We start from the raw sequence: 26584 nt of genomic DNA on the forward strand, positions 1-26584 counted from the left end.
CTACCTGTCGAGATAGAGACGGAACTCCATCTTCCCTCACCATTGCTGCCGACATACTCAATAAGCAGCTTATCTTCTTGGGGAGTCCAAGGCCCTTTTTTCCACCCTTTCTCCTCATCACAAACTGCTCCCCACCTCTCCATTAATCCACCACCAAACCTTAATTCAACACTAATTACACTCTTAATTTCCTTTCTTCTCGATCTGCACTTGCAATCTCTTCCTACGTACCATCACCCGACACCTATGCATATATATATGTACATATGTGCGTGTACGAGTGTAATTGTGTGTTGTTGTTCTTGTCATGACCTTCACTCATCTCTCCTTTTTCAAATTATTAATTGATTAATTAGCTGATGTAATTAGTGACTAATTATACCTAAACAACACACTAAATCTTTGCCTACAATAGTCAGTGCTAATTAATTAATTCCTGATAGAATCTGCCAGGTGTCGCTGCGTTGGATTCTCGACCAATGAGGTGGTGACACCGATTCTTTGGCATCGCACGATGAAACATGGACAACGGAATGAATGATGTTTCCTGGATTACGCAGTGAATTGCTTTATTTAGGAGTAGCCGAGTAGATTTAAATAATGGATAATTACGTTCTCCCATCTTAAAATTGGTATAATTACATGTAAATTTCTTATAATTTGAAAAATTATATCTAATACTTCTGAAATTTGCTTTTATCTAACAAATAAATCTCAATATTACTTAAAATTTGTTAAATTTACTGATATTAACAAAAAAACTGAATGAAAATATAGGCCAAATTTTTTTTCTTGAACTAAATTATCCTTACAACAATAAAAATACACCTCATCACATACATTACCGTGTGAAGACATATGAGAGTAAGCTAGTCATAGAAAAAAATTATTTGACTTGATATAAGTCGATAATAAGTTAATCGGGGGTAAACATAGATCTTTTTATTTTTATTTTTTTATTAATATCAGCAAATTCGGTGAATTTGACTAACGGAGGAATTTATTTGTTAAGCGAAAGCGAATATCAGGATGCTAAAATGTAATTTTCCATACTATAGGAATATATATGTAATCACATCAAATTTTATGAAAGATGAGTGTAGTTATCTCTTTAAGTAATTACGGACGAGTAATAATTAATTAATTTATGGCTTTACGACCCCATAATTAGCAACCAATATCCGACAAATGCTGGTTAACTAATAACATTGGTAATCATGTCTTTTAAAAAATTATTTCTTTATGCAGATATTTTTAAGTATAACTAATTATGCCACTTCATCATTTATTGTAAGAAAACTTTTGTACATGACATGTCTTAATTTGAATTTTTAATAGTAGAATGGCATTGCTATTTATGTTGACAACGCTTCTTGACTCGGTTGGTAAGATTGATTAATTTTAAATTAAATAATTGTGGGTTCGATTTACAATAAAAAATTCGAATTGTATAAATAACTCTCGATATAAATAATATTTTTTGCAAGTTTTTTTTCATCTTTTTTTAAGTGTTAGGAGGCCTTTTCTTACCAAAATAATTAATGATGGTGGAATAAAATATCCGTGCTAAAAACAAATAATTGTATTTATATTATTGATTTATAAAATAAATTTTGATTTTTTTGGGGATGTATGTGTAATTTTTTAATAAAATAGAGAAATGGACGCGTGGAGGAGTGGAGTGGCATTTTTGGGAAAGTGAAGGGCATTATTTTATTGGTTAAATGTGATTAATAAATTGAGATAATGGTATATATAGGTAGTGAGGTGTCATGACGACTTCAATTAAATAGGTGGAAAGAATCCTCCAAAAAGAAAAGGATAAATTGCATAAAAGAAATTATATTTTAATATTTTAGTTAAAAATTCTCCAGTGTTAAAAAAATTAGCAAGAAAAAATCAAGGTATGATTTTTTTAATTTTTAATAAATTAAGAAAAATAATTTAATATTTCAAAATTTAAAGTAATAAAAAGAATGTATTAAAATTTTATTTTAAATAACATAATAATAATTTTAATTTAAATATTAGTTAAAATATGTAATTTGATTTAAAAAAGTTACATATTCTTTTTTGTATTTTCTATTTAATTAATATTTTTATAAATCATAAATTTAATTCACGTCGCCGTCCTTATGGAATAAATCTAAATTTAATTTATAAAAAATTATAAAATTCGTCAATATTTAACTAAACATAGTGTAAATTAAAATAGAATAATTTAAAATTAGCCTAACAAGTATAGCTAAAAGATTTATTTCAAAAAATTGAAACTCATAATTTCAAATTATTAATTCAAGCTATGTGCTTTAGATGTTGTACTTTAATATTTTGTTAATAAATAGTCGATGTACGTGTAATTATAATTACAAATCTAAGATATGCATTTATAATTTTACAAAAATACAGAGTATTTGTATTATTAAACTTTTTTTTATTGTTACAGGATTTGTGCTATTAAACTTACTCTCATTAAATATTGATGTAATTTATTGCATTTAATATTTACTAATTTGCACCCAATTTATATATAAAATTTGTAGTCAATTTAATTGATAAAATAAGTGTAAAAATATGGAAGGTACTAATTTTAATTTTTTAATATTTAGTGGGTGTACGAATGGCCCTTGGTATAAAAAGTACCCCAAAGAGCCACCTTAAAAGATTGCAAGTACATAGAAACATCCTAATGGAATCAAATAATATGTAGAAAAAGGAAAAAGGCTTCCACACTAATCTTGTTGCATAAACACCACAATTACCATAAAATTATACCCTAATTGATTCTTCATTACATCACTAATACAGAACCTTGCCACAATCAAACCAAACTATAACTAAATTCTTGTCCTTGTACAAATTTTCTATTTACTTTTGGAGAGTATAAAAATTCGTAAGACATGATATTTTTCTCATCCTAAATATTATTGTTCAATAATTTTATCATTCTTGTCGCATCTTGAACACTAGTGATGTTCAATTACTCGAGATCTATATATGATTTGTATCTCATGTTATTTCAACTTATTATCGAGGTGGTAGGTTGTGAGATTTAGAATGTTGATACGAATTTGTATCTTATTAAAGTATTTAGAGTGAACTTAGAAGATTGATATCCACAATGAGCAAAATACGCCTTAAGTCTATTAACTGCTAAAGTTTTCGAAACAAATTATTGTTAGAATTTCAGGATTATGTAATAAAATAATGTTATTTAGGATAAAAACAACATCACCTTAATGAAGGTTAAAAGTTAATACTAAAAAGATGGAGAAAAAATTCAAGTACCCCCTGTGATATTGAGAATATTAAAAAAAAAACTCTGAAAAAAATAAAATATTAATTACATCTCTTGTGATATGAAAAAAGATTCGAACCCCTCTGAGACCAAGAGGCTTTGCGAGCCATTATTCATAACATAAAGGGTGAGTGATTATAACTTTACTTTTATGTAGAAATGAAGGTAAATAAGTAAATTGCAAGTAAATTTGGCATGGGATGATTCCCAGGAAAACGATTAAACCAAGTAAACTCTATAGACTTAATACGATTATTTTATTATTGATTTAATAATAATAATTAATTTTATTATATAAATAACTCATATCATAAACCGCCAAGAAACTCTACAGAAATCCAAACTATAGTTGTTGGATTCAGATCATATAACACTTGAACTGAATTGGGCCTAGCGGCTTGACAGCAATGAAAACGCCCAATACTAATTGGGCTTCTGAAGCCCATTTCCCTCTTAGATAAATATGGGCCTTAAGCTTTGCTTAATCCCGCCACTATAAATTGGGCTTAGGGAGAATCAACCCTAGCGATTATCGATAAACCCTGCATTGCCCCAGCTCCGATTAAATCAGCGGCGGCGATGTCGAGAGGGTAGGTGGAAAAGGGAGAGAGGAGTAATCGGAATCGTTCGGTTGGGAGTGATAGGCAAGGCTTCCTTGAATTAGTGATTATGCCTTACCTATTCCTCCCATACCGAAGGCCTCCGATCTGTCCTCCCTTTTACTTCCCTCTCTTTCTCGCGCGATCGGCCGGCGGTCTAATTCTTCTTGATTCTTTCATAATCTGCTTAATCCGTCGGTTATGGTTTTGGATTTGTTCGCGTTTACTACAAAAGTTTGTTTTTCTTTTTCTGTATTATATCTTTATATATTTTTCTCTTTCACTTCATTTTGGTTTTGCTTTGGATCTATTCTTGTATTAAGTTTTCTTTTTATCTTTTTATCGCTTTATGAGTCTAATTTATCAATTGGGATATGAGCAAAGAATTGCTACTTCCCTCGGGCAAGAAAAATGGCTGAAGCAGTATAATGTGAAACGAGTCGGGTTGCTTGATTGTACATTTATAGAATACTGATTGTTACCAAGTTTGGTGTTCGATTACCATATCTGAAAGGTTCTTGATATACAGATAATCGAAACGCTGGATTTTTCATGATTACCATCATTTTTTATTAAGCGATTGTCGGATGGTAATTGTTCGTATCCTTATACTGAGCTCTCTTGCTCCTTTTGTGGCTAGATTAGGTGTTGGATATTGGTCATACAGATGAGAAAGAGATAGAACAAGAAAACACTGAATCCATTTTATGTGTTTATGATTTGCTATGCTGAATAATTAGCAGATTCTCTTTTTGATCTTCAGGTCTTCTTGCATCCTTCTTCAACATGTAATTATTAGTGCTGTCAAAGCCTTCTGCCAGACAACTGTTAGATCAAGGCTCTGCTGTTTGATGATGGATGGTGGATTCAAGCACTGAGCAAACTTGATGTTGTCTCTGCTAGAAAAATCATCATTTTTTATTTGATGGTTTCATTCTATATTGAATTTGATATATATACTCTTTAAAAAGAAAGTGATAAGTAATATATTGCAAATAAAATATCAATTTAATTAGAAGTTGGAAGCATTTCAAAAAGAGCTCAGATTTTTCATCGGATCAAATGGTTATAAAATGAAATCCTACCCTAACCATGTAATGCCACGTTTATTTTGTAACTAGCAATACAAGTACCTCAAAACGTTAATATTTTTTATATTTTTATTATATTATTCAATCTGATTTAGTAAAATATATTATATAAATAATAAAAAAATGATGAAATGAATTAAACTCTTAAATATGCATGAATAAAGAACAATTTAATAGCCTCCTATTCGATTAGGTGACAAGAAAATAGCAGGCCCATTTGTATTTTCAAAGACTCATTACAGTTCTTCAGACAGAAATGATTTTTTTGGGGCTTGAATTTCAGCTGTTTGCTTAGCAAATGGTAGTCTGCATTTGGGTTGGTAGGAGTATTAGGAGAACTTGATTAGTAGAAGTCTTGAATGAATGAGAAAGAGAAAAATAGAGGCATTGTTAGAAAAAGTTATGAACGCGCAAATGAGGGAAATGGTCAAAGCAGTTAGATTTGATGCAGAATGTATTAAAAATGAACAAAAGACCTTCATATTCAGATGCCACATTTTTTTGGGATATTAAGTTTGTTTTCACTTTCAAATTATTTTCGAGACGAGTCAAAATATACTCAATATTTGCCATAATTCAGAAACACCTTATTTAGGTGTTTTTAACTGTTTTAACATAAATACATATATATATATATACACACATATATATAAATATATAAAAAATACATGATTTGACAATGAATAGTAATTTTTGTCTCCCAAAACACGACATTAAACATATAATACTTATTTTAAATTATCTTCAAAAACAAATTCAGACATACATATTATCTCTAATACACACTTATTTATCTTTGTTTTTCTTTCTCTATCTCCATAAAACACAACAAAACATTTAGAAAACGAAAACGAATTCAAACATGATGTATAATTTTACAATAATGCAAAATGCAAATGATCCGTTATAAAATTACACATGAATAGAATTAATACGCATGTTCTGAAGCAATATGATATACGTGGATATCTCAACCCCCTCTCCGGTGTTTTCCAAAGTTCCAAACTGAATGACAATTTGTAACAATTGAATACTAACCGTAATATATATTTTCTTCTCTTTTATTTTTATTTTTATTTTGTTTGCTTATTTCTGTTATTCGTGGATAAGAGCCACGATGCCCAATTCCCTCAAAAATTGGCAAAAAAGGTGCAAAACCGATGTACGTTGTTCACAAATCAAGTATCAAGATTGAAAGAAACTACTCTCTTTATTGTTTCCTCGTCACCTTCGAACTGTCCCTTTCATATCCAACACTGAATCTGCTGCTGATCAAGAAATACAAAAGCACACAAAATTCCATTCCGCCACTCAGATCCTGTTACTCCACAAACTACACACACTGGTAAGTGTCTTTTTTTCCACTTTCCCTCCCAATTTCACGCACTTATAGCCACAAGTTAATACAACTCTACAAGGTTTTGTGCTTAATGTTTTCCCTCCTCTTTGTAGCTCTAACAGGAAGCAGGGCCCTTCTCAAGTCTCACCCCTTTTGTCCCCTCCGCCGCCACTGCCACCGCCTCTGCCCCCGGGAAGAGCCCAGAAAGCTGTCCTCTGTTGAAAACATGGGCCGTGCCAATGAGAAGATTGGGGAGGAAGAGAAGCACCGGAAGGCCGACCCTGTAGCGCCGCCGTCTGATGTCAGTGGTTTCACCATCACCACAGAAGGGGAAGCTGAGATTTTAATGCACCCCGGGAATGAAGTCTTTTATAACAAAAGCCAGGTTAATAAGAATCTTTTTCTTGTTGTTTTATGCTTGATTGTTTGGTTTTTACTTTTGAGAGTAAGGAGTGTGATTTTCCTAGTTTTTGTGTATTGAGGTTGCTGGTGAGCTAGTTTTTTGCTACATTGAATTTATGGATGGTTCATGTTTTTTGCTGTTTTGTTTACTTCGTTAATACTTTCTGTTTGTGTGGGATTTTTCCTCTTCCATTTTGAAATTCCAAGCCCGGGTTCCTTGAATGATACTCTGAGCTTTTTTGAAATTTTAGGGTTCTATCAATCCATAGACATGTCATATTTTCTATTTTATGCTTTGGAAATGAATTGATGGCAGGTTAATAACAGAGACATGTCTATTGCTGTTTTGAGGACATTTATATCGAAGCGCAAACAGGAGCATGAAGCAATGCTGTCCAGGAAAAAAACAAATGGACCCCAGGTTGCAGATGAGCCTGCTGTTAAGCAACAAGCTGATGTAGATTCAGCAAGGCCTAATGGAAAATTGAATGGGGAATGTGAAGATTCTGATGAGATATTTCAAGATGAACCCTGCAGCATCTCTGATGACAAACAAGAAGGGAAAGGCCCAGGAGAACTGAAGCCACCACGAGTTCTTGAGGTAATTAATGAGTACATTTATAAATGCTCTGCTTATTTCTCACCAATAACTACCCTTATCAGCATGCATATCGGTGACTGCCTCAGACAAGTGCTCTATGTGTGGCTGACAGGCATTGTCGGCTTCCGGACTTAGATCCATAAGATATGCACGCGAAGTAGATGGAATTGGTCAAGTTGTGGCCCTGGACAATAATAAAGGTACTTCTATGTTCTCATTATACTATTTGTGCTAGGCAATGCTAGAAGACTCTTTTTCCTCTGGCCCCTCAAATTTGCAAAAGAATATATTCTTCATATGAGGCTCTTGTTTCCATTTTGGTAGTTCCATATGATTGTACTATCATGTATGCTTATAGGAAATATGGAAGAGATCAAAATTTAATTTTATTGCTTGTGAAAATCACAATCAATAAGTCAGAAATGCTTATGGTACTGTCCTTCTGTAGCCTGCGTCGAAGCTTGCAGGAGAAACATTAAATTTAATGGTTCAATGGCATGTTCAAAGGTGGAGTCTCAACTTGCTGATGCTAGAGTTTACATGCTTACTCACCCAAAAGAATTTGATGTGGTATACTTTCTTATACCTTCTGAATGATTCAGATATTTCTACCACAATAGCTCCACTGTTTATGATCTTTACTTTGTACTAATCTCTCCATGCATGGAAAGTTGCTAATACAAGTTCTAGTACTTCTCATCCTTAAAATCACGGGCTATCTTTCTTTACATTTTACTGCATGAATAATATTGATCTGTGCCTTCATCCTCTGAATCATTGTTGCAGGTTGATCTTGACCCGTACGGTACACCATCTACTTTCCTGGACTCTGCTGTTCAGTCAGTTGTTGATGGGGGCATATTGATGTGCACAGCAACTGATATGGCAGTGCTCTGTGGGGCTAATGGTGAGGTCTGCTATTCCAAGTAAGATTTCTTTAAATAAGTTAACTGCCTAAATGGGTTTACTATTAATAAGTCGACTTGATATGCTTACAACTGTAAAAAGTATATGCATTTTGATGCTTTGCTTGTTGAACCAGATATGGGGCTTATCCATTGAGAGGCAAATATTGTCACGAGATGGCTTTGAGAATCGTTCTTGCATGTATTGAGGTATATCTTAATGAAGAAACTTTTTGCCTTGTAATTTAATATATCAGCCCTCTAGTTAATTTTGCTTGGAAAAAGATGAAAGATGAACCTGAGTTATATTTGGTACCTCCACTCTTTCTCTCATTTTGTTGTTTCTTCTTACACTAAAAGATACACATACTTATGTCTGTCTAAGTATGTGCCTAGAGAGAGAGAAAGAGAGAGGTTGACGTCCTTCAAGTGAAATAGTAACATGTAACTCTGACAAATGATTAAAGAATTGCATTCTGATTCATCTGTTTTTGCAGCTTAGTAGGATCAAATGGCATTGTTAAAAATCATATACTAGCAAAAGTCTGCTCCCAGAAAGAATTTGTTCAATGGGGTTGATATACGAAGCATTCATTACTGGATTAGAAATTTTAATTGATCCTTTATGAATATCTTTTTCCAAGGGAAGGTTACTCCAGAAAGGGAAACTTTTTCGTGTAGCATTGCAATGCCAAGAGTATTCTTATCTGCGTATTTTTTCATCTCATACTCCATTGGGTTTATTGCCTTCTTACAAATTATTTATTTTGAAATGAAGAGCCATGCAAATCGATACAGGCGATACATTGTCCCGGTGCTCTCTGTTCAGATGGATTTCTATGTACGAGTTTTTGTCCGAATATACACGTGAGTGTTTCTCCTCCCATGTTTCTAAGTTTGACTTTGACAGGCATCTTGACTGGCATGATGAGGTCATAAATCACACTTTTTCATCATTCTTTTAGCTTTCAATTTCTGATTTACGGTATAAATTGTTCTCAGTTCTGCTAGTGCAATGAAGAACACTCCTTTAAAGCTCTCGTACGTTTATCAGTGCACTGGTTGTGATTCTTTTCATCTTCAGCCACTTGGAAGGACCGTGTCCAAGGTACAAATCTTCATGTCTTAAGAGTTACCTATACTTTCATGATGCATAAATTTGTTATAGCATGAAATAGAAGAAACCTAACCACACTTTGGTCTAAAACGTTAGCAGCTGTAGTTAAGTGTTCCACGATTTACAAAGTGCACAGTCTTTGACTTCTGTTGTTGAATGTGTACAAATTTGCGTTTCTGAAGGTGTAGTTGTGCTATTTGGTGAGCACTTAGTTATAAGTTTATGTTGGTGGGCATGTCTTTGCCGGAAACCTCTCTGATTTTATTCCACCGCTATGGTTGGCTTGCACCTTAGAAATATAATGGAAGGGTTTCTAATTTGTTTATGATGGATTCCCGAAATGAAATAATGATCGAATATAGGCCCGTGTTCTCTGATCAGAAACTTTTTCCTGGATCCTTGTTTTTATCGAAAACACCATATATTTCTAACTGATCAGATTGAAGTTCTTATCAGAGTATAATCTAGCATTAAAATGAGTCATGAATGTTTCCCACAAACTCAACTCTAACACAGAGTGAGCTGTAGAGTTCGGTGTTTAGTATGTCGCCCTCACTGGGCTTATCAAGAGCAAACATTTGCTTGGGCCTGTTTGTATGTTTCCCACCGAAATATCGAGTGATGGTGCTTTTGTTAGTCAGCAAGGAAGTTCTCAAGTTGGAATAAGAGTTATTGTCTATTACTATAATGCAACATCATATGCTAGTAATCTCTTCTAAGCCATAACTCATGTGATATGGATTTTTCTTCTAAGTCCTTTTTCCCGCCATTACCCTGCAGAACAAAAGTATAAGATACCTTCCTGGATTTGGTCCTGTTGTTGCCCAAGAATGCAGCTACTGTGGAAAGAAATACAACATGGGGGGGCCCATATGGTCCGCCCCAATCCATGACATGGATTGGGTGACTTCCATTCTTGAAGATGTCAAGTCTATGAGGGATCGGTATCCTGCTTTCAGTCGGATCTTTGCTGTACTGACTACAATTTCGGAGGTAAGGCACCTTTATTGGCAAACATTTTATTTAACTAATTTTGTTCCCAAAAAAGAAAAGAACCTGATGCTCAGCAGCATGGTTTCGTTCTTAAGTCTCTAAAATTACCCAACGAAGAAGCAATTTATGTTTTTGTATTATCTGCAAGATAAATACGGATGAGAAAATGGGTGCGATCTATTATTGTAGTTACTAACTGGAAAGTAATCATAAAAGAATCTGCGGAATTATTACATCATGTTTTCATTTCTGATCTTTGCTTTGTGTGCATTTTGCAGGAATTACCTGATGTTCCTCTATTTTTGAGTTTGCACAATCTCTGTGCAACACTAAAATGCACATCCCCATCTGCTGTGATATTCCGTTCTGCTGTGATTAATGCGGGGTATCGCATATCAGGAACACACATTAACCCTCTGGGCTTGAAAACCGATGCTCCTATGGATGTGATTTGGGATATCATGCGCTGTTGGGTAAGAGCAGTTTATTTCCCTAGTCTTGAAACTTTTACATAAAAAACAGTGCATCAAATCATACTGGCTCTGGAAAGCTAATTGAGTGCCAAACCGTCAAAATAGTTTCACTTTTTGCATTATGTTTTGTTATAGTTGATGGTATTCTGACTTCCAGGTCAAAAACCATCCCGTGAAAGCTCAGCCACCTGATCAGGCCGGAAGTGTCATCCTTGCCAAGGAGCCCATTCTACAGGCATCGAGCCTATTTTCTACTATCTTCCATTGTTCCAGCGATATATTGGTTTTGTTCATGGTTTAGGAGTATTAATATTACTTTTTTTTATGAAAGAGCCGTCAAAGTTTGTTTGCCTTTTTCTACCTGCAGGCTAATTTTGCACGAGCTGTTGCTTCCCTTAGCAAGGCACAGGCCAAAAAGGTTGCAAGATATCTTCCAAATCCCGAGAGACACTGGGGGCCTAAGGTGAGGGCAGGTCGTCGAATTACCAGCAAGCACGCCTCACTTGTTGGCCCAGAGGCAGTTAAAGTAGTGAAGGACCATGAAGAAGGCGATGAGCCCCCAAGCAAGCGTAGCAAGACAGAGGAAGGAGATCCTTCTGCTTGTATATGAATAGGAGTTTTTTTGAAGTAGCAACATCAGTTGTATGGACAGTTTTTTGCTTTTCTACCTGTTTTTCGTTTGTTCTAGACAACCTTTGAACAGCAAGATAACTTAAATCTAAAATTTCCCGCTCTTAATTATTTGCTGGAGTATCCTGCCTACACATTACTCATCACCTGTGCATATTTTGTCATTGGACTAGGGATTGAAACATATTCGACTTGTGTGCAAAGCAGAGTGAAGGATCACTATTTTTTGTTTGAAGTAATAATGGAAATTACAAAGATAAAAGTTATATTTTGAACTCTGGTGTGTATCTGATGTGGTTGAGGTTTTTTACTAAGGGAATCGGGAATTTTACCTCGGCACAATTGCGCATCAGGTGAATTGTAATTTCCGCAAAAGGGTGCTTTTCTCAAGAGAAAACGTGTCTAATCAATGAATAGTAACTTGGATTAAAAAATTAGTATTTTGGTATTTATAAGGGTGTTGGAAATTATATGGTGTGGTGAGGTATATATGTTTAAGGTGTGCCCCATACATGTTAAATTATTCTTTTACCCTCACAAGTTAATATTTTTTACCAAAATACATCATACCGCCCCCCACTCTCGAATGGAATATGCACACTCGGTGTAATATTTTGTCCGAGAGTAAACACTTTTCTGAATTTAGTTAACACATGAGAGTGGATGGGTGGGTAGTCGTTCATTATTTTCAATTATTGGGGGTGTGCGAATATGCTTGGCCAACAGTGTTTGGTGGCTCGAGGCGTGGGGGGTCAGGCTGGGCTCGAGGCGCCCCCTCGCACCCACCTCGAGCCTTTGGTTCGAGTTCTCAAGTGTTGGGAGGAGGTGTTTATTTTTGCGTCCCTTGGATTTTGAACCCAGGTCAAAAGAATGATAAGTGGAGACTCCTACCACTACACCATCAATTATTTCTTGATAATATTTGTTCTCCTTCTCTATTAGTAGAGGTTGTTCAGAATTTATTCATCTTTCGCGCCGAATTCTTTCATTTGTTTTGAAAAATTCGACGTCATCTTCAAGAGATGAGATTTCCCGTAAACAATCCTCAGATTTGATGACGGAGTCTCCCAAGACCTTGTAGAAGGTGAAGCGACGCAAATTTTTTTTTCTAAGGACGTTGCCTCTTGGGGTGACTTTTTCACCATCCATTAGGTTGAAAATTTTAGGAGGTGACTCGATAGTATTCTATATTCGTAAATGTAGTCACTATACTTACTAAGTTGTTGTTTTGTTCTCTTACGATTTATATTCATCGGATGTTGCCTCAAGGGATATTTTTGCTCATGTCACGGAGTTAGGTTTTTACCAACTTCGGAAGGGGGGGGCAAAATTTTTCGAGTCCAACATTTTTATATAGGGACATTGCCTCAAGGATTTGATAAGGGGATGTTGCCTCAAAGGATACTTCATGTCCCGGAGTCGGTCTTTTGCCAACTTCAAAGGGATGTAAAGTTTCCGGGGCAACATTATTGACGAGGATCTCAATGAAAGTTCCGTTTAGGGGGTCCCGGGGCAATAGCGACTTTTATCTATATGACAATGATGATTTTTGCCTCTAGGGTCCTCGTGAAACTTCAAGGATCTCTACGTCTAAATTCATCTCGTTTGTTGGGACTACGATAAAAAAACTAACTCCATTACTTAAAATACGAAGTACAATATTTTTGGAGAAATCAAAAGAGGAGAAAGATATATTGAGCTACTACTCGAGTTTTCTCCTATTACAAGTGAATGGCCAAAAAATAATTTTTTCGCTACGTGAACTCTGAGTTACTCCTTCGTGGCTTGTTGATCTTTTTTAGGTCACGGGATAACTCCTGCGGTGCGATAGTTATCATCACGAGGAGTTGGCGCATTTGGCCCACGGTCAAACTGGTGTCCTTGTAGATAGTGGTTGATATATTCTTTTAAGTGTCCCCGCTGGATCAATTTTTCTATCTCATTCTTCAGGTGATGGCATTCCTCCGTCGTGTGTCCCCTGTCCCGGTGAAAACGACAATACTTATCGAATTTGAGTCTCTTGGGGTTATCTTTCATCTTTGCCGGCCATTGACTGATTAGCCCTTGTTGTTCCGCCACTATTAATATCTCCCCCCTAGGAGCGTTCAAGGGGGTGTAGTGAGCAAACCCCGCCGGAGGTACATGCTTGCGTTCCTCTTTCTTTTTCGGCTCCTTTTCCTCTTCTCGACCTTTCCTTTTGCCGCTAAGGGAAGGATCTAAAGCATTAGACTCCTCAATCCGAATGTATTTCTAGGACTGCACGAGCAAATCTTCCATAGTGCTAGGGGGCTTGCCGGCTATGGACTCCTTGAATCTTTCCGGTAGTAGGTTCTGTTGGATGATACTAGCCAACAACTCATGATTAACATGGGAAACTTCATGCACTACATCCACGAATCTGTGGATGTAGTCTCTCAAAGTTTCGCCCTCCCTTTGGCAATTGGTGAATAGAGATGCGGCCGTTTTTGGAACTTTTTTGTTCATGGAGAAGTGATGCAAGAAACGTTGAACCAATTGCACGAGGCTAGAAATAGTTCCAGCGGGCAGTTGGTTGAACCAGGCTAATGCGCGTTTTGACAGCGTAGTGCGGAAGACCTTGTAGTAAGTGGCGTCACTTAGATTGTACCAATCAATCTTGGCGTAAAATTTGTCTAAGTGTTCTTGTGGGTCTCCCGTTCCATCATACTCCGACAGATTCGACACCTTGAGACCAGTTGGGAGCGCCTCGGCTAGAATGTTGGAGGCAAATGGGGTTCGTCTTGGAGGTGCCACACCCAACGGCAAGTGAGAATCCTCGACTCCCCGAGTTGGTGGGGGGCGGAATATTCTCGATTATGGAGATTTCGATTTTGAGTTTGTGCAACTTTAGGTCTGGAAATTCGACTGTTTACTTCTTCTCGCCTCTGCTCCTCCTCCTCGGGAGCCGAGGATAGTTCTCGACTTCTGTGAGGGGAAGGAGGGGGCGGGTTCACTGTTTGTTGCGCCACAAATTGGGCCACGGCTTGAGCCGCAGCTCGAGTAGACGCGTCTCGTATCAAGGCTAGCAAGGCCTCCTGTGTCAGCTGAATCATCGGTTCTTGGGGTGGAGCATCCGAGGGGAGTACTTCGGTTGGGGGCACGACCGAAGATTGTTGATGTGACGAGGGGACTCCCCCATTTAGGGGTGTCTGCTCATACATCAGGGGGGTTACCTCCTGAGAAACTGATTGTTCACGAAGCGGGTCTTGTTCCGCCAAGGCTCGGGACCTGGTTTGCATACTCAGTGTCGAGATAAATAACTCCCACAGACGACGCCAATGATGTGGTTGAGGTTTTTTACTAAGGGAATCGGGAATTTTACCTCGGCACAATTGCGCACCAGGTGAATTGCAATTTCCGCAAAAGGGGTGCTTTTTTCAAGAGAAAATATGTCTAATCAATGAATAGTAACTTAGATTAAAAAATTAGTATTTTGGTATTTATAGGAGTGCTGGAAATTATATGGTGTGGTGAGGTATATATGTTTAAGGTGTGCCCCATACATATTAAATTACTCTTTTACCCTCACAAGTTAATACTTTTTACCAATGTACATCAGTATCCAAATAAATTTTCACTAAATTTATAAATAAAGAGTTGAATATATAACTTTAGGTCAACACATTTGGCGTAAAGTGGAGTTGATGCATGCATATTGTAGTTTCTTTTCCATCCCCTTAGTGCATATTGAAATTTCTTTTCCTTCCCCTTAGATGTTCTTCTTTGTATATTATTCTAATAAAACTAGCACTTAGTATTTTTATTTCAGTTAAAGATAATTAGATTGAAAATTATTCAGTTTAATTTTGATGTTCTTTTGTTTTATGCTAATGCTCAGATTTCTGTACTTGAACGAGTTATAAGCTTTCATACGTTGCGATATTAACAAAATTATGCATACGGATATTGAATGGCACAGTGATTAGTGTAAGTTTAAGTACTAATTTAATTTATCACAGTGCTAACAAAGTCGTTGTAGTATAGTGGTGAGTATTCCCGCCTGTCACGCGGGCGACCCGGGTTCGATCCCCGGCAACGGCGGTTCCTCCTTTTTGGCCTTCAATCTTTTATCTTTTTTTTTTTTTGGAACTCAGATGTCGCATGTTCCCTGCTCTTTTGACAGATCTATCACTCTTGACAGTGACAAAGAACACTCAACCATCATAAAAACATTAGCTGCAATCAGAGAATTAACTCAAAACGAAATCACAAACTACGTATGGTACTCCAAAAAGGAAAGAAGCTACCGAGATCTCCTAAAACCAAGAACATTAATGATCACAAACTGATCACCGAAAAACAGCAACCTGAAAACCCCTAACAAGTTGAGAAAAGTAGTCATGTCCTAATAATATCATCAAGTCTTCTTCTTCACTTGGACTTGGACTTGGACTTGGAGTTGGAGTTGGAGTTGGGGGGATTAAGCGCATCCCATGCCTGAATCCACGTCTCCATTGCGTCTGCAAGCTTCACAAAATAAGGGTCCACTTTCCCCAGCTTGTCTTCAACCTGTTTGGAGAGTTCCAGGTAGCACTTCTGGACAGTTGTGGCTTCTTTGGACAGTGTGACGGCCTGGAAGAAAGGGATGATCTCTTCTTGCCAGAATATGCCTTTGTATTCTTTCCTCAGGTTCACGAACGGGTTGCTTGCCTTGCTGTGCCAAATGTATGGCAGCCCAGTTTTCACTCCCAGTCCCAAGTGGTCGCAGATCACCTGTTTCGTCACTCAATCAAAAATGTAATTATGATTGTGATTTTTAAAGTATGAATAATCTGTCGAAGAATATAATTATAACTATGTTTAAAGTATACGTACCTTGGTGCACCAGCCAGCCCACATATCGTCGTATCGGCCGATGGGCTGACCGTCTCCCATCAGGCCGAAGTACATGGCGGGGCCGATGAGATCGCGGTCGAACGCGAGGTTCATGCCACACATGGGGAAGAGGGTGCCCTTTGGAATACTTATCACTGCATCAACATACCTAGCAACATGATGAACACAATATATTAACACATACAATTGCCCCCTCAATTCTAAGAAATCAACAAACACCCTCATGCATGCAGCTATATTTAGAGCAAAAGAATCATGCATGTGTGGATGTAGTTATATATGTACTTGGTGTTTCTCTCACGAGGCTTGACAAGCTGTGTAGGGGCATCATAGTCAGGTATGTTCAACCAGAGGCCATGAGAGACGGCGGTCGGGACGCCTTCCCGGAGGCTGAAAGGGTACCCACGCACGAAATCTGAGCCGTCCCGAAATGGATCATAGAGGGTGTTGAAGAAAAGTGGGGTTGATGGAGAGAGCAAATTCTTGATGTGTTGCTCCAGAGCATTTATCTGTTTGCCGGAGGGGTCTTTTGCAACCTGTTCATCGATCATCCATCATCAGAACATATTTACATGAGAGAGGGACAGAGTAATTAAGACAAGGTTCTTACAAAGCAGTCATCATCAATAGTGAAAATGTACTTCTTCTTGGAGATCATATAGCCAAAGCATCTGCAAGCGGAGTCCTTGAAAGAGATGCAGGAAGCCTTAGGACCGAGGATCTTGTTGATATCATTGCGATTATACAGCTCGTAGTCGAAGCCATCAGGGACCTTGATCGTCTTCGTGGGATCGCCGTCTTGGACTATGATCAGGTGGTACGGCTGGAAGAACGGCCTCCACATCTCCAGGAAGTCCAGGTTCCGGATCGTCGGAATCACAATGTCTAGCTCATCTTTCAGCGGAGGAGGAGCGGCGGCCATGGCTGAATGTAGGTGTGGCGGAGGTTGTGCAAGAAGTAAGTGTGTCTGTGTGTTTGAAGGTGCATCAATATTGTGAATTTATATGGAATACGAGGTACGTGGTGGCGCGGGCGTGTTCGGCGGGAGCGTTGGGGTTAATTTTACTACGGTTGGTGAGTTTCTCGAAAGTGGTGGTGACCCAATGTTCTTGGGAGCTCTCACTCCTCTCTTTCCAAAGTGGATGCTGCTTGCTCGGACAAGAATTTTTTGATTGACTTTTTTTTAAAAAAATTTCAATATGGGTAAATTACATTTTTATTTCCTATACTTACCCACTTATTTAATTTTGATTTCTAATAATTTTTATGCATGATTCTTATCCCTATTAATTTTAAGAACCAAAATCGAATTAGTAATCAGGACCAAAAGTATACTTTATCTTTTAAACATTATTATTTTTATTATTTTGTTTTTAATTTTTTTGTCAATTTCATACCTTAAACCAAATACCACTTTAATTCTTAAAAATATATAAAATGAAACAAAATCTTTACCAACCTCATAAGATCTCGTGAATAAGTTTGAAATTATACGTTCAAATACCGGCTTATCATATTTGTCTCATAATTTTTTATTTATTTATTTATTTTTTTGTTATATTAATGTAAATCAATATTATTTTAATGCAATTTATATGATTATTAAAATTTAAAAGAAATTAAATAGAGCTGGGGATTCTATGGTCAGATCTGTACTCAGAACTTATCTCTAACTCATATTCCTGCCAAGAACATGTGGAGATGAAACATAGATCTTCCTTCTTTCCACATGGGGTAATTCTTGAACATGTTAGGTACATCATTCATTTTGAAGAAATCAACACTCTTTTAAATTAAATCCCCCCCAATATGTCACTACCCATTTTCTATCCTAGAATAATATTATATTTCATATGTATATTTAAAAATATACTTTTATATATTTAATATGTATATATTAAATAAAACGATAAATTACATTAACACACGCTGCTAAGATTAGATCCAAATATACAAACACCCCATGTTTTTAACAAAATTACAAATTACAAGATACTTTTGAGGTTGTAGATGTAATTACAACTATACCCTTTATTCGGAGGCAAAAACTTACATAGATACCCTAAAAAATATTATACTAACCTCCAACAAGAAGCGTATCTATAATTTTGCAGAAGACATAATTACGTGTTAATATAATCTTCTTTTCCTAGTTATTCCTTAGTTTTTATGCATTTTTTTTTTCTGGCAAGTTAAAATATGAAATTAGAAAATGACACTGTACCAAACAAGTAATTTCATTTTCTTTATTATTATATATATATATATATATATTTTGCAAATCAACACCCATTACAGAATTATAATTCTGCTAATATTTGGTCTAACTCTTAAAAAAAAATTACAATAATAAAATATTGATTATATCAATAAGGTCTTGCTTTGGTTCAGAGTCAAAGATATCAATATTGTTAAAAGATTGTAATTACGAGTTAATAAGTTTGGATTAGTTAATGAAATTGTGTTTTATGTCGAATTATTGTGTTATATCAATATGTTTTTAATGAGATTACATAGAAACAAACATATTTTCAGTTCAAATTACTGTTTTTCAAAAAGTGAAAATTAGAAATGAAAACACAAACAAACAGTCATGGTATGCTATTGCTGCGTGTGTATAATAAATAATTTTTCATGTTTTAAAATATGTTATAAATAAGAATAAAATATATAAATCAACAAATTGTATTTTTTTAACAAAGGAAAAAAAACAACTTAAATTAGTATCGACACAACAAAAAACATTAAAGTAGTGATGTTAAAAAAACGTGGAGTCACTTTCATAAAAAAAGTAATTACAATTAATTTTTAAAATAATCTAATTAGAATATAATTGTTATATTTAAAAATTAATGCCGTTTGTAAGCATAGACGATTTTTCTTTTTTATTTTAGTGTAGATAACAAGAAATGCAAGTGAACAACCACTAAGAATTAAATTGCAAAATATTGTCGAAGTCCAAAGGTAATTCTCAAGTATTGCAAAAAATAACTTAAAAATTTTATACAACACATACACGTCAAAAATTTTTCCTTTTATGTAATTTTTATATACATGACGCGTATATTGTTATATTAAATAGAAAATATTCGAAATAGAAAATTCAATGTGCATGTACTACTCTTTCTTTTCACATTAAAATCGTTGCTTGAAGAAACAGGGAATTCCAATACATGAAATGAAAAAGGGACTGAACAACATATGACTAGCTAGTATCCAACTGCCAGTGGGTGGAACCATATCATCTCAAATACTCTTACAAAACCTTTTCACTTCACACATACTTCTTTCTTACATTTAAACCACATCAACTTCTGCAGGCGCCCTGCCTGTTACATAACAGTATTGTCCTGGAAGCATCTAAATCACAAGAAACTGACAAACTAGATCATATGTTTTGACACCACGGGGAGTAGAAACATGGGATTTCTTGTTGCTGTTTTCTTCGTTTGCGTGCTGTTTTCTTCTGTAGGTAAGACTTCTGTCTCTTTAGAAGTAGTTTTAGTCCATTGGTCTCGATTCTTGATCTTGATTGTTGGTTTTTGTTCTTCGGTAGATGCATATGATCCGTTGGATCCGAATGGGAACATTACGATCAAATGGGATATCATGTCTTGGACGCCTGATGGCTACGTGGTGAGTTCTTGTCCTAAGCAAATTAATCTTGTTTCCAATGGCGTTTTAGTGCGTTATGGCAACATGTGGAATTAGCTAAACGTCCTATGGACGGTTTTTACATGAGGTGTTGTCTGTTATGATCGGGTAATTACAGTTTTGGTCTTAAAAACGAACAATACCTCGTGATTGAATGTATAAGTTTCTTAATGTTATACTCCGCCAAGTCAGTCCCTGGTTTTCATCTGATATGGGAGATAATAGCCATGTACATACTCAGCTCTGTTACAAGGGGCTTAGGGAAATAACACATGGCCGAACGATTTGAAACCACTGTAATATAGATCACGCAATATAACTTCACCTCTCATCCGACGTCTTGTTTGTCCTAGGCCGTCGTGACTATGAACAACTTCCAAATGTACCGGCACATCATGAGCCCCGGTTGGACGGTTGGTTGGACATGGGCTAAGAAGGAAGTGATATGGTCCATGGTTGGCGCACAAACCACAGAACAAGGGGACTGCTCCAAGTTCAAAGGCAACATCCCACATTGCTGCAAGAAGGATCCGACAGTAGTAGACTTGCTCCCTGGGGCTCCTTACAACCAGCAATTCAGCAACTGCTGCAAAGGCGGGGTCCTGGCAGCCTGGGCCCAAGACCCGCAGGCTTCTGTCTCCGCATTCCAGGTCAGTGTCGGCCAAGCAGGGACTACGAACAAGACAGTAAAGCTTCCTAAGAACTTCACTCTTCTTGGCCCCGGACCAGGGTACACTTGTGGCCCTGCAAAAGTTGTCCCTCCAACGAACTTCCTCACCCCTGATCGCCGCAGGAAAACTCAGGCGCTTAGTAAGTAATCATGACCTTACGTCAAAAAAGGGAAAAATATCAAACATTTGATTGCTCAGCTAAGATCTGCACCTATTAGAACGTTCAATCTGACCCAATGTTACTTTCTTCTTTTTTTTTTCTCAATTCTGTCGTGGACAGTGACATGGAACGTAACATGCACATATTCCCAGTTTATAGCACAAAAACACCCCAGCTGCTGCGTCTCATTCTCATCTTTCTACAACGAGACTATCATACCTTGCCCTTCTTGTGCCTGCGGCTGTGAAAACAAAGACAAATGCATCAAGTAAGTTGCCATTTCGTCGTTTCATGTGGAGTAAACATAAGAATTGCACTTATAATCTTCGTCTCTGATTAGGAGAGACTCCAAACTTTTGAGTGTGGTGGGGGTAAATACTCCGAGAAAAGACAACACGCCTCTGTTACAATGCACGCACCACATGTGCCCTGTCCGAGTGCATTGGCATGTAAAGGTGAATTACAAGGACTACTGGAGGGTGAAGATCGCCATCACTAATTTCAACTACAGGATGAACTACACGCAGTGGACTCTCGTCGTTCAGCACCCGAATCTCAACAATGTGACTCAAGTGTTTAGCTTTGATTACAAGCCTCTTGTTCCCTATGGCTCCATCAGTAAGTCTCTTCAATAAATGAATGATATGACTGACTTTGAAAAACCTATACTAGATAACATTTGCAGTGCATGCAATGCGCGTGGATCTTACTAGTACAAATTTCCTAAAAATTGATGGACCTTTTTGTAATATATCTAAGTATCAGGAGGCGATTTCTAATAAAGGTAGTGTGTGCACTCAATGCAGATGACACAGGGATGTTTTATGGCATGAAATTCTACAATGAGTTGTTCATGGAAGCAGGACCATTCGGCAATTTGCAGTCAGAAGTACTTCTTCAGAAGGATATCAACACTTTTACTCTGAAACAGGGATGGGCTTTTCCCAGGAAAGTCTACTTCAATGGGGATGAGTGCATGCTGCCCCCACCTGATTCCTACCCTTTTCTCCCAAATTCTGCTCATCCAACTCAACCTTTTACCTCTCTCTTGTTCTTCTTTTCTGTAATTATATTCTTGCTGTTGTAATGTGGTGATACTTCCAAGTTTTGACAGTACTGCAAGTTTTGAAGCTTAAGCAGATTATTTCAGACCAGAGGTAAATTTTTTTTATCATTATTATTCCAGTGATATATTAAAGGGATAACATCTAGTACCCCGGATGTTTGTTTCCATCCAACAATTAGTGAAAATTCACAGGATTTGTTTAGAGCGAGAACCTATATTTACCGCTGATTAACATATTTTTTCTGAATAAACTACCCTTATGCATCTTCACATACTAATGCATGTGAGGAAATACATCTCACCTTATAAGGATAGTTTAATAAGAAAAAATTTGTTTGACCTACAATAAGTTTGTAAGTCAATTTGGTATAAAAATACGATTTTTCTTTCAATCTTTTTGTTGATTTCAGCATACTCCATGAGTTTTACTAAAACACGGATGTAAAGGTTATTAGGTGTAATTTTTCAAACTATAGAGTTCATGTGTAATTACACCAAACTTGAGGTGATGGCAATGTAATTATCTCATATTGAATGATCATGGTCAAAAAGAGGAATTGAAAGATGGAAAGAATAATTATAGATGCATTACAATCAATTGTATCTATCAAGATGTTCTTATTCTCATTACAGTGATATAAAATACTAGTATCTCAAAAACATATGAACAATATTATAGGATGTTCTAGTAACAAAACATGTTATACAACTACCAAAGTAAAAGAATAGCAGTGAATTCACCAACAATTACTGTAACTAGGAACTGTTTCATGTTCCTCTCAAGTTTGTGAACCTGAATCCATATGGATATGCAAAAGAGACATTGCTTGGCTGTACTATTTCTTCACTTTGCTGTCAAGTTCCGATCTGCAATGGCATCTATAAGAGTGCAGTGTTTAGCGACGAAAGATTCTTAAACACATATGAATTGGATTGCAACGGATGTCAACAGAGTGATCAGTAGCACAAGCAATGAGACATTTTGCCGTAGACTGGCATTTGGTAGATAAGGATATGCATCAGGAGGCGGCATGACGCAATTATCACCGTTGAAATAGATTCTTCTTGGGAAACCCCAACCCTTCTCGAAAGTGAACGTCGATTTATCCTTCTGGAATAGAAGCTCCGACTGCACGTTTCCTAGAGGGCCAGCTTGCATGAGCAAGTCGTTGTAGAACTGGACACCCCATAACATTGCAGTGTCATCTATCAAACAGAAAATGCCATTACACTCGTCATTAGTATTTTTGCCTCCAAGAAAATAAGTGAAAAGATTTCGAGCAACGTCTTGTAATTACACCGTCGCTATTTGCATTTCTATACAGCATGACTTACTTATATTCTCGTATGGATTTAGTGGCTTGTAATTGAAGCTGAATAGCTGAGTCAGATTGTCGAAGTTCGGATGCTGCACGACTAAGTTCCACTGCGTATAGTTCATCCTGTAGTTGAAGTTTGTTATAGTGACCTTGACCCGCCAATAGTCCTTGTAGTTTACTTTGACATGCCAGTGGACTCGAATGGGGCACATATGACTTGTGCACTGGACTAGAGGCGCATAGCTGTTGCGCTTCTCTTGTTCTGCAACGACTGAAGCAAGGTAGGGTGAATCTGGGCTGCAAAGGGTAAATGGCAAAGGACAACCAAGTTAGTAGAAAAGTTTATAGTCATGGGAGAGAGAGAAGATGAAATGGGAAGACTTACTTGACACATGATCCTGGCTGAGTAAGGTTATTTTGGCATCCGCAGGTACAGGTCGGGCAAGGAACAATGGTATCATTGTAGAACGATGAGAGTGAGACGCAGCAAGTAGGAGTTTTTTGAGCCAGAAACTGTGAGTATGTGCATGTAACGTTCCATGTCACTGCAATAAGAGAAACATAAGCAACAATTCAAGAATACAAACCTACAAAACTGACAACCTATTTTACATGGCCAAGCTTTTGAAATCAGCTTATCTAAATGCAGTTCTACGCAGACAGACTCCAAGACGGCGCTAGCAAAATGATGTATCCTCCATGCTATTAGATGCATGCTTCCATTTATTCACAACTCCACAAAGTCCTTGATAGCAATTTTTTTCATACATACGATAGTTTCATATATAGTTGAAAAACATGTGAGGATTTTGTGAATGAAAATATAAACAGACTGAGCAACTTACTCATTGCTTGTGTCACTCTCCTTCCGTCTTTAGTAACATATTTAGTAGGTTTAACGATTTTTGCCGGTCCACAAGTATAGCCAGGACCAGGTGCCTTCAAAGTGAAGTTCTTGGGCACCTTAACCGTTTTGTTAGTGGTTCCGGCAGCACCTACGCTAACTTGGAATGAGCTTGCTGCATTTGCCGGATCTTGACCCCATGAGCTAATCACCCCTCCTTTACAACAATTAGCAATCTGTTGGTTGTAAGGAGTTCCAGGCAACAAGTCGACGACGGTTGGATCTTTCTTGCAGCAATGCGGGATGTTCCCTTTAAACCTCGAACAATCTCCTTGCTCTGTAGTCTGACCTCCCATCATGTTCCATATCACCTCTTTCTTCGCCCAAGTCCACCCCAAAGTCCAACCTGGTGCTTGAATATGACGATATTGTTGGAAGTTGAATATCGTCACAACAGCCTGTCCATTTTTCAGTATAAATTAGATTAGACAACCATAGAAGGAACAAAGCGACGAACACTATCCCATCTGCCGGAGACAAGACACTACAAAACGAGTCTAGAGTTTCAAATTTGAAACTAGGATGTATGGTTCAGGTGCACTTATATCAAACACGTTAATAGGCAAATTGACATTATTATTAGTAGAATTCTTACCACATAGCCGTCTGGCGTCCAACTGATAACGTCCCATTTTATTGTGATATTTCCATTGGGATCAAGTGCATCATATGCTTCTGGAAGAAAAAGGAAAGAAAACAAGCTCTGTCAAAAACTTGAAGATATCAAGCACAAAAACTCAAACATAATCAATTTTCAGCTAACATGAACTTAATCTTGTAGTCTAAGTGAATGATGAGTTTTAGATCCTAAAGTCCCCCACAAAAAAGTCAAATCTGCAGATGAGCAATTTTTAACAGGCATTGATCCAGAACTACAGAGCGGATAAAAGTTAAGTGGATGGATCACTCAAATATAGGACTTCAATTTCAAATTTCCTCATTCAAAATCAGGATTAATTTAGTTTAATGCAACTGGCCAAGATCAAATCCCATCTCAAGAAACAACACCATTAATAGCCTAAATATCAGATTGAGTACTAAACTAGCCAATGATGCATTTAATCACCCAAAGATGCAAGCTTTTTGACACCCATTTCCTCATTTCTCTTGCTAAAACCTCCAAACACTAAAAAAATGCAAAGATAAATCTTTGGAGGTAATCAAAACCCAGCAAACCAGAGAGATTACCTGTTGAGGTGAAGGTGGAGCAAGAGAGCAAGAAGAGCAGCAGAATGGTGGGAGTGGTGAATCTCATGAGAGATCTGGAGCAGACTTCCATGCCCTTCTAACTGCAGACGTTTCCTGCTCTCAAGATCTGCAGAAGTTGAGAGAGAGAGAGAGAGCGAGCGAGCTCGGCGGTGGCAAAGCTTGTTTAAGACGAGCTTAACTGCACTTTAATAAAGTCTTCTACCACACAGTAACGCCACTCACACTCCATAAAGATTCTTCATTTTTTTACTGTCTTCTCTCTCTCTCTCACACACATGTGTGACACACACACTCATAGGCATTAATTTGTTACATATATTGATGAAAATGACAGCCCAACCAAGAAAAACAGATAGGAAAATGGACATCTATTGAGCATTCACTCATGTTCAACTCATTCAAATTGATTTTTCACAAGGAAAATTGAAACCATCAATATGATATCATGTGTAGCCATTCACTCAAGATTCAGACATATTAAAAAAGAAAAAAAAAATCCATCTAATAACAATGCTAATTTAATTAATAAGATTAAATTTCACCAAATGAAAATTATTATTCTAGTTTAATAATATTTCTTGATTAATTATCATAATAACCCGTGATTGAAATCACAATATAATTATAATTAACTTATAAAAAAGATGATGAAAAATTAAATTAAAAACAAAAGCTGGGCCGACAAGGTAAATGGAACAATACAACTGACATATGATGTAGAACAGCTGATGATGTGTTTAAAAATATAAATTGTTGAACTACTGTCGGTGCAGCGGAATTTCAAAATTTCCATGAGAAAGAAGCGAACAACTAGCAAGTGTATGGTCGTGGGGCCTCCTTTTGTGTCGGCTGCTTACACATCTACAGTTCAATTGTTGCAACTCATTTGTTCGGCGGGACTAGTCTAGGAGGATTGTCGGATCCGGCTTATAATTCACACTAATCAGATTCATTTTGATTCAATTTAAATTAATAAATTATAATAATAGTTATATGATTGATATATAATTTAAAAAATAAATAATTATACGATAAATATATTATATTAATTATGCAGTTAATTCGATAACATAAAATTTCTTTTAAATATTGTTTCTCAAGCTTACAGTAAGCGCAATGGATCATGTAATTTTTTTTTTATGATTGGAAATTTAAGTTAAAAAAGACAACGCAACAATCTTGTTTTTTTTTTTTTTTAATGTGATCAATTAAGATCTTAATTAATATAATAACCTTTTCATTTATTGTATAAAAATATCTTATTTGAGACATAATTGATCTTCAAAATGATGGATTCGG

At 36.6% G+C, this 26584-nt stretch overlaps 5 protein-coding genes and 1 non-coding gene across 7 annotated transcripts in view; 3 read left to right on the plus strand and 3 right to left on the minus strand.

Annotated features, from left to right (window-relative positions):
* Positions 1 to 241, minus strand: part of LOC105167524 (transcription factor WER-like) — a 1368-nt gene extending 1127 nt beyond the window's left edge. Inside the window, exon 1 of the mRNA XM_011087292.2 lies at positions 5 to 241. Coding sequence (XP_011085594.1) covers positions 5 to 143 — 139 coding nt within the window. The 5' untranslated portion in view covers positions 144 to 241. The remainder of the gene's footprint in view (positions 1 to 4) is intronic.
* On the plus strand, positions 6108 to 11568 carry LOC105167525 (probable tRNA (guanine(26)-N(2))-dimethyltransferase 2). Of its 2 annotated transcripts, XM_011087293.2 has the most exons (13): positions 6108 to 6333; positions 6441 to 6712; positions 7046 to 7330; positions 7443 to 7530; positions 7779 to 7900; positions 8117 to 8256; positions 8373 to 8445; positions 9014 to 9102; positions 9238 to 9343; positions 10133 to 10345; positions 10624 to 10818; positions 10976 to 11053; positions 11186 to 11568. In XM_011087293.2, exons 2-13 carry the CDS (start codon positions 6554 to 6556, stop codon positions 11426 to 11428), a joined length of 1791 nt encoding a protein of 596 aa, XP_011085595.1. In that variant the 5' UTR covers positions 6108 to 6333; positions 6441 to 6553; the 3' UTR covers positions 11429 to 11568. The 2 variants fall into 2 exon arrangements, with proteins under 2 accessions (XP_011085595.1, XP_011085596.1); XM_011087294.2 differs by lacking the exon at positions 10976 to 11053.
* TRNAD-GUC lies at positions 15436 to 15507 on the plus strand. Its single transcript has one exon. It is a non-coding gene; the product is annotated as a tRNA-Asp (tRNA).
* On the minus strand, positions 15615 to 17262 carry LOC105167526 (alpha-1,4-glucan-protein synthase [UDP-forming] 1). The gene is made up of 4 exons (XM_011087295.2): positions 16913 to 17262; positions 16588 to 16838; positions 16282 to 16450; positions 15615 to 16179 (listed from the first exon to the last, which is right to left on the minus strand). The coding sequence occupies exons 1-4, from the start codon at positions 17222 to 17224 to the stop codon at positions 15838 to 15840; spliced, it is 1074 nt and encodes a 357-aa protein (XP_011085597.1). The 5' UTR covers positions 17225 to 17262; the 3' UTR covers positions 15615 to 15837.
* On the plus strand, positions 19581 to 21949 carry LOC105167527 (COBRA-like protein 4). Its single transcript, XM_011087296.2, has 6 exons — positions 19581 to 19774; positions 19859 to 19938; positions 20310 to 20766; positions 20908 to 21055; positions 21128 to 21405; positions 21594 to 21949. The coding sequence occupies exons 1-6, from the start codon at positions 19723 to 19725 to the stop codon at positions 21872 to 21874; spliced, it is 1296 nt and encodes a 431-aa protein (XP_011085598.1). The 5' UTR covers positions 19581 to 19722; the 3' UTR covers positions 21875 to 21949.
* Positions 22421 to 25494, minus strand: LOC105167528 (protein COBRA). Its single transcript, XM_011087297.2, has 6 exons — positions 25265 to 25494; positions 24672 to 24751; positions 24018 to 24474; positions 23558 to 23717; positions 23189 to 23469; positions 22421 to 23059 (listed from the first exon to the last, which is right to left on the minus strand). Exons 1-6 carry the CDS (start codon positions 25353 to 25355, stop codon positions 22767 to 22769), a joined length of 1362 nt encoding a protein of 453 aa, XP_011085599.1. The 5' UTR covers positions 25356 to 25494; the 3' UTR covers positions 22421 to 22766.

The sequence above is a fragment of the Sesamum indicum genome, linkage group LG8, assembly GCF_000512975.1.
Source record: "Sesamum indicum cultivar Zhongzhi No. 13 linkage group LG8, S_indicum_v1.0, whole genome shotgun sequence".
Classification (NCBI taxonomy): domain Eukaryota; kingdom Viridiplantae; phylum Streptophyta; class Magnoliopsida; order Lamiales; family Pedaliaceae; genus Sesamum; species Sesamum indicum.